This window comes from Lolium perenne, chromosome 5, assembly GCF_019359855.2.
Source record: "Lolium perenne isolate Kyuss_39 chromosome 5, Kyuss_2.0, whole genome shotgun sequence".
Classification (NCBI taxonomy): domain Eukaryota; kingdom Viridiplantae; phylum Streptophyta; class Magnoliopsida; order Poales; family Poaceae; genus Lolium; species Lolium perenne.
This window is the reverse complement of record NC_067248.2, coordinates 259473647-259481602: the sequence shown is the minus strand read 5'-3', so window position 1 is coordinate 259481602 and position 7956 is coordinate 259473647. Positions and strand designations below refer to the sequence as shown.

Below are 7956 nucleotides of genomic sequence, written 5' to 3'. Positions count from 1 at the left end.
GGACCGAAGCACTTGGGGCCGGCTGGCCCTTCTTCTTCCGCGATGCGGGATTCCACGAGTTGGTCGATGCGGTCTCGGGCGTCAGCCGGCTCGACGCGTGGGCCTAGCCGGGAGTGGGCCGGCTGGCGCTAGCCGCTGGCTTCTGGAGCCGGCCTATACGGGCGCCTCTGCGCCGGCTGCTCGGAGCTGTACTCCGGCTAACTCTCTGCTTTGTGGAGGCCGGCTCCAGCTAAAGATGGCACCCGCAGGGTATGGGCACGGGTGGATCCACCCCATACCCGTGCCCATCACCTTCAATCTTGCCCATCACCCGTACCCATACCCGTCAACGGGTACAAGTTTTTCCCATACCCGTCACCCGGCAGGGTAAATGGGTACCCGCGGGTAAAAAATACCCGCGTTTACAGCACATCAAGTTGAGTAAAAAGTGCTCGTAAGAGACAACATATAACCATAATAATTTATAAACAACAATACATACTTGTGAACATCAGCATATTACAAACAAAAACAAATTCTCCTAAACAACATCAGTACATCACTTCCCACACACGGCAACACATCATAAATGAAAATTGTAACACGCAATCAAATATAGTAGCAAATAGTCATCACTTTAAGTTCACAAACTCATAAAGTATAGAGGTAATTTGACCGTACACAAGGCCAGAAAATAAGCATTACAATAAAGTCTCAACAATATAAAGTTCAACTAAAATAAACTAGAGGTATCCAGTAGTGGCCTAACAAAGACGTTGGCACAATGTTTATTTAATCTTGACCAGGACTTCACGAGACCATGCCTCCACACATCTCAAAGGGTCAAGTCCTAGTGGGAAAAGGAATACATTCACGTGTTAGAATTTGCATTGTATAGATGCACTCAAATAGTCAAGTTGGTAATTACTAACCTCCACCCCCTCTTGGATGTCTTGAAGGCAAGTCCAAAAGCTAGCGTCTCCTTTAATAGAATCTAGAACAAAGAATTCACATACACATGAAAGACATTATTAGTAGTGGTTACGTAAAAGAGAAAATATGAACAAACTAATATATTTATGTACCTTGAAATTTGTTTCTAAGCCAATCTTGGGAGCACATCAAAGCCTCCAACATATCAGGTGTTAGGCGGCTTCTATGCTCACTAAGTATTCTACCACTTGTGCCGAAGCAACTGTTGTCACAGGAATAGCAAAAACATCTCTTGCGACCTTCCTTAATGTTGGATACCTTAGTCCATCTACTTTGCACCAATCTAACACTTTAAAAGTTTCCGTGTAAGGCACTAAGGTATCTGACAAGTACATCTCTATTTCACTTTGTAGCCTAGCCGTTGCAGGACTTTGCTTGGCAACAATTTCATTGAATATATTCATGGTGGCAGGAGTTTTTGAAGAAATCAATTCTTCACATGGTTGATATTCATTTTCTTCCACTGTATACTCCTCCAGCAATGCATGCAGTCTACCAACTAAATCGTCAACCAACTCAATACACTCATAAGAAGCTGGCTCAATTCCATGGAGCATGGCAAAACAAGCTGTCAACATTTGCTTCTTGTATCGAGGATCGAGAAGTGTAGCCATCCCCATTAGACCTTGAATGTCCGTCCAATACTTATCAAATTTGGTTGTCATTTCTTCTGACATATTTTTGATAATTGGTTATAGCACATCGAAAACATCAACACATATTAATCATCAGCATATATTAGTACCTCATGATAATGCTCCTAAGCTTCCAAGAATCATCAATGAAATGAGCCGTGATAACCATATAACCCTTCTTTGTGGTATCAGCAGTCCATATATCTGTGGTTATAGCTACCCTTGATTGGTTCATGCCCATATAATCAATTGCCTTCTTTGTTTCTTTCTTGAAGTTTTCCAGAATATCATTCCTACAAAACGGAAGAAGAGTAGTATATGTTACTCGATGATTGCTAAGAAAAAAGTAAGCATGAAATAAATAAAATAAAACCATAGCATGTTATACCTATAAGTATTTCTTGTATGCAGCTTGAATAGTGGTTGAAGTGCATGAACAAACTTCCTAAAACCAGCATGATCTACTATAGACAGTGGATACTCATGCAACACCAACATGTTGCCAAGCTCTCTTCGAGCAACCTCTTGATCAAAAGTATAGCTCTCCACAGAAACATTCCCATCCTCCTTTGCATTCATCATCAATGATGACTGAGACATTGTTTTGCCCCCCTTGGTTTTCAACTTCTTAAGAGTACAAACCTTTAGATGGGCGGCGAGATGCTTCGTGCCTGATCTGGGTCCTGTAGTAAGATCCTTGTGGCAGTAGTTACACCTTGCCTTAGATTCTCCCCCGACCTTCACCTCCTTCATTTCTAACCAAACATTAGAAGTTTTCTTGCGTTTGCCAGATCCGTTCACCTCTACTACATCCTCCTCTTGTTGATCTTCATCATCTGAAATGACAACATGACCTCCATCTTCATCCATTGGAGCAGATGTATCATCGACAGTCACACTACAAAGGAAGATATATGACAAAATAGAAATCAAATTCTGAGAAAGAAAATTTCATGCAGCATATTCACGAACTCTCCTATTCCATTACTCAAAACAGCATATACACTAGTAGAAAAACGCTCATCTATACCGGTTCCAGAGGGCCATTCGTACCGGTTTTGCAACCGGTACAAATTATTCGGCACTAAAGCCCCCCCCTCTTTCGTACCGGTTGCTTACGAACCGGTATAAAACGGGCCTCCACGTGGGCCACCAGGAGAGCTCAGGGCTAAGGATCTTTGGTACCGGTTGGTAATACGAACCGGTACCAAAGGTTCCCCCCGCGGCAGGGAATTTTCCCAAATCTCTGCCGCGGCAGAGAATTGGCTTTTTAGGGTTTTGGAGAGGTTTAGGGATATCGGTTTGATTCATATCGCGTCGATGCACCAGAAACGCGTTTGGGTTTAGGTAGTACATGAAGATCAAGATGATGCATAGCAAGTTGGTGCATATAATATAACACACATGTTATTGCATGAGATCGCAAATTAAGTAGCACTATGCATGAAGATCGATCTTCATGCATAGTGGTGCTCTCCGAGGCGTACTCTATATATGTCTATTACATGTAGCATAGTGGTACTCTTCGAGTCAACGATATATGTAACATGTACATCTTCATTCATTGTGGTGCTCTGCGAGTGGTGGTATGACGTCCCGAAGGAAAAATCCCGCCAATTCCTCGCCTATTGCTATGAAGCGGTCATCAATTGAGAGCTTGTTCCGCTTTCTTGCCAACTATAAAAGAATAAGATACAAATGAATACATGAAACAACTATTACTGAAACTCAGCACAACTTATGATAACAAAACAAATTTGTGAAGATTGTTTTTGTACCTCTTTATTTCTTTCATTATTCGTTCTCTCGTTGACAATTCTGCGGATGTACTCGCAAACGAAGAATCCACAGAGATCGGTCCCCGGAGGTTGTTGCGGGCATTTCTTTACAAGAATATAATTCAATCAAACAATAGTCAAGTATGATAATTGAAAGGTGTGTGGACCTAGGTAGTACTACTTACTTTCGCACGCCATCGCAGCTTCGGTGGCCATTCACGGGACGTATCTTCCTTGATGAAAGTTTGCCATACGCTGCTCGACAAAAGAAAAAGCATAAAAGAGTCATCAATTAGTTCAAAGCAGGAAATTAACGAAACAAACCGATAAGAATTAAAATTACCTTCTGAGCATTAAAAAACAAGACACGTATAGATCCTTTTCTTTGCTTAGTGAGTCCAAGACTTCAACTTCTCCAATTTCCAAATTGATGACGAGAAGAATAAAGTGAAACCTACGCACGTTTCAATATGTAGTCATTAGTTAAAATTTTGACATACGGTGAGCAAAATATAATGTGTTATAAGACAGTAAGACTCACTCGAAGTTGTAAGGCCAAAGTATTAGCTTTTTGTCACGTTGTCGCTTCAAAAACCTTAGCAAAGTCTGCGGTGTATCCTTGTTATAGAGGGGATCATCTATGGTTTTGACATGCATTGTGTTCGGGTCAATGAACCCAATGTCAGTGATATCGTCCCTTTTGCATTCGAGCATCTTCGATCTGCATAATATAGCGCACAAAAGATTATAATCTGCAGACAATGAACGACTTCTCAAATTAAATAAATAAATCACTTACAGACAATAGCAACTGATGATTGATTTGTCGAGGGCCCGGAGATTGTATAACTGAAAGAGTTCGGCGAAGTCAACGTTCACACAAGTACTCTCGGAAGTAGTGCTCTTCCCTAACTCGCACCATGATAGTCTCGATCCCTTCCTTTGAGGCCTTAAGGTACCACGAATGCAAGTTACGCATACATGTTGGTACCTTCCTGAGATTCTCGACCAAATCTTTCCCTTGAACAAACTGATATGCTCGTTCAGCTAAGGCGTAATCAGTTGCGTCTTGTCGAGAACTTTGAACGGTCTTCCCGTCCAACACCTTGAGAGGGGCGACCGATTGAACGGGTTGTTGTCCGAGCTGGTAGACACTGTGTATCCCTTTTATCTCCCTGATACCCGATTTAACGGGTTTTGTCGCCTCGATCATCTTGTCATACGACCTTTCAATAGAACGCGCATAGTCGGATGGCGGCGATGGTACAGGGTCATATAGATTGTCAACGGTACGCACAACTTTCTCCCGATCTAGTGTCTTCTCGAAAGGTATCTCTCGGCACTTTCGGTGCAAAATTTCTTCACCTCGGCCTGAACGGCCTCCGCGTTTTCCTCTGGAGTTTTTTCCCAAGGTAACTTCTCGGGAGGCGGCAGTTGTTTCTCCTTTCTAGCTTTCTTCCTAGGCGGCGCACTGTTCCGCTTAACGGACGCTGTCTTACGCGGAGGATCTCGAGATGGTGGACTCACGCTGGGGTCCCTCTCAGGTAGGTGTGGACTTGGCTGCTCACCAGGACTGCCACCAGGAGGAGTCGATGGCATTTGCTGCTCATGTGTAGGAGTCGGTGGCCTTTGCAAAAGGACGACGTACTTCTTCGGCCATAGGGCGAAACCGTGCTTGACATCGCCCAGTGTCCTCTCATCTTCACCTCTAGGAATATCAAGCTCCACTTTTTCAAACCCCGAAACAACTTCATCCACCCCGACACGAACACAACCAGGTGGAATGGGCATATGATGGTGCATTGCTCCATCTTCACTTGGGTACACATAGCCGACCGCCACCTTAAAATAAGCGGTCATGATTAACATATGTAGATCTCAACCTGTCTTCTCCGTGACATAATCCACGGGGTAGCTTCCTCCACATCCGTCAAGATGCGAGGAACCGACATCGCTTCTTCGCTGAGATGGGGCAGCATCGGCTTGTGGATCCTGTAGAAACAGCGGCTGATCAGGTGCCCTCTGATTTCTCTCAAGAGCCTCCACCCTAGATAACAACTCCGTTACAATGTCGGCGTCCTTCTTCTTCTTTCGCGAACGGCTTCTATAAGTGTCAGCGCTGTCCGGCCATGCTTCCTTCATGGTGAGACCTGGGCGAGCTCGTACCCGTCCAACATGTTCAGGGTTCCCCAGAGCGAGTGTCAGCTCGTCATTCTCTCGATCGGGAATGTACTCTCCCTTTCTGACCTTTTCAATTGCATCTACAAGCTTCGGTACAATTGCCTCAATTTTTTCCTTCCATTTTCCCTTCGCAACGATCAACCCTGTCTTTGGGTCCAACCCTGCCCCATGAGCGAACAACCGTAACTTGGACCGTTCGGGCCAGTCCATGTCCGTGGAGTGATTCCATGATCCATCGCTTTATTCTCAAACGCTGTCCACTTCGGAATGGCACTCTTGTAGCCACCTGACCCCAAATGATGCGGAAGTTTCTTCTTTGCAGCATTTTCGGTATTTTTCTTCGATCGGGACACAAACTTAGACGATTTCTTATACTCCTTAAATGCGGCCCAGTGATCTTTTATCTTCACTAGATTTTCGGTATTATCATCGAATACTGGATCTTCATTCTTATATTTGTCCCATAAATTTTTCTTGAAGCTCTGGAATTGTATGGCCATCTTCTTCCATGTCCATTCCTTGACTTTATCCTTCTGGCCTTCCGTCATGTCTTCCGGTAGGCTGAACTTTGTCAGTAGCGTTTCCCAAAGAAATTTTTTCATGCTGTCGTTGACATAAGTAGCACCACTCTCCGGGTTCTTCGGCTTATGCCACTCTTGAATGCTGATCGGTACATGGTCCCTAACAATAACTCCGGATTGACTTGTAAATTTGCGGCAAAACTCCTTGGGCTCCACTGGTTCACCATTAGCCTTGAATGCCGTGAGGGCTAACCTGCCCTCGCCCTTTAGCACCCGCGTCGGGCCTCGTTTTGTTCTAACAGACTTGCTCGATGATCCAGAAGGCTAAAAGAAAAAATTATTCGTTAATAAGTGCAATACAAATAAATGAATGCATCTAGGGATGAACACAGACTAATTGATACATAGATATACACCTCGCCGGAGTTTGTGATGGACACTTCATTGTCTTTTCTAACTTGTTCAGACTCAAGTCCCTCGCCAAAATCATTCAGAAAGTCGGGGTACTCGTTGTCATCTCCATCGTCGGGTTCCGGACCACGGGCACTCTCATAGATCAATCGCTGCACCGCTTCTTCCCCCTCCTCATCTCGGACGAAGGTGCCGTCCTCCATACCTCAATGTCACTGCAAAATTAAGAAAGCAATTAATAGCATAATCATGTGAAATACAAACACATATGCCCTCCTTTTGAAATGAATATGCCAAACAAAAACACAATCATGCCCTTAAGAAAACTTAGTTGTGGTACTTTCTATCTATCCAGATTTCACCTTGTGATGTTCATATGTTTATGTACTCGGCGCTCCTCCTCTCGCTCTTCTCTCTATGACACGGCGGCACCGCCACGGACTCGGCACCGCTACATACCCTAACCCTAACACTCGGCGCTCCTCCTCTCGCTCTTCTCTCTATGTCGCGGCGGTTTGTGAATATTCCAAAATTTGGGGAAATCTAAAATTTGTTTCAAAGTTGCCACTTTGCATGCTTATATTAAGAGTTTGACTTTGAATCAGCAAGGTTGACTTTAACCAAGTTGTTCACTTTTATGAGTACTATTGATCTGGGGCAGGGCAGCGGCACGGCACGGCAGCGGCAGGGGCAGGGCACGGCAGCGGCAGGGGCAGGGCACAGGCAGGGCACGGGCAGGGCACGGCAGCGGCAGCGGCACGGGCAGGGCACGGCAGCGGCAGGGGCAGGGCACGGGCAGGGCACGGCAGCGGCAGGGGCAGGGCACGGGCAGGGCACGGGCAGGGCACGGCAGCGGCAGGGGCAGGGCACGGCACGGGCAGGGCAGCGGCAGCGGCAGCGGCACGGGACGGGCAGGGCAGCGGCAGCGGCAGCGGCACGGGCAGGGCACGGGCAGGGCACGGCAGCGGCAGCGGCACGGCACGGGCAGGGCACGGCAGCGGCAGCGGCACGGGCAGTGGCACGGCAGCGGCAGCGGCACGGGCAGTGGCACGGGCCGAGCACGGGCAGAGCACGGGCAGAGCACGGGCAGGGCACGGCAGCGGCAGCGGCAGGGGCAGGGCAAGGGCAGGGCACGGGCAGGGCACGGCACGGCAACGGCAGCGGCAGCGGCACGGCACGGGCAGGGCACGGCAGCGGCAGCGGCAGGGGCAGGGGCATGGGCGTGGGCGTCTGCGGCATTTCGTCGAACACCCTAAGGGTGGTGTCGACGAAGCCGCAGAGTGCGGCTTGGCGTCGTCGGCGTGGGCGTCTGCGAGCGTCGGGGAACGGCGGAGCGTGCTGAGGCGACGTCGGGGCACGGCGGGGCGTGGTGAGGCGAAGTCGGCGGCGCCGACGCCGGATGTGCGAGCGCGCGTGCGAGCGGGGGAGGGAAGACGGCCGGGGAGGGAGCGGCGGACT

General features: G+C 47.5%; 1 protein-coding gene across 1 annotated transcript; it reads right to left on the bottom strand.

Annotated features, from left to right (window-relative positions):
* Nucleotides 1-2618: 2618 nt before the first annotated feature.
* On the bottom strand, nucleotides 2619-7737 carry LOC127302861 (uncharacterized). Its single transcript, XM_071821180.1, has 6 exons — nucleotides 7688-7737; nucleotides 3927-4106; nucleotides 3729-3839; nucleotides 3571-3640; nucleotides 3386-3490; nucleotides 2619-3284 (listed from the first exon to the last, which is right to left on the bottom strand). The coding sequence occupies exons 1-6, from the start codon at nucleotides 7735-7737 to the stop codon at nucleotides 3165-3167; spliced, it is 636 nt and encodes a 211-aa protein (XP_071677281.1). The 3' UTR covers nucleotides 2619-3164.
* Between the last annotated feature and the right edge of the window lie 219 nt (nucleotides 7738-7956).

Coding starts and splice junctions, on each gene's coding strand:
- LOC127302861 (XM_071821180.1), bottom strand. CDS start 7,737: ATGCCGCAGACGCCCACGCCCATGCCCCTGCCCCTGCCGCTGCCGCTG. Junction 3,840..3,926: donor CTTTGGCCTTACAACTTCGA/GTGAGTCTTACT, acceptor AAACGTGCGTAG/GTTTCACTTTATTCTTCTCG. Junction 3,285..3,385: donor ATAATGAAAGAAATAAAGAG/GTACAAAAACAA, acceptor ATTCTTTTATAG/TTGGCAAGAAAGCGGAACAA.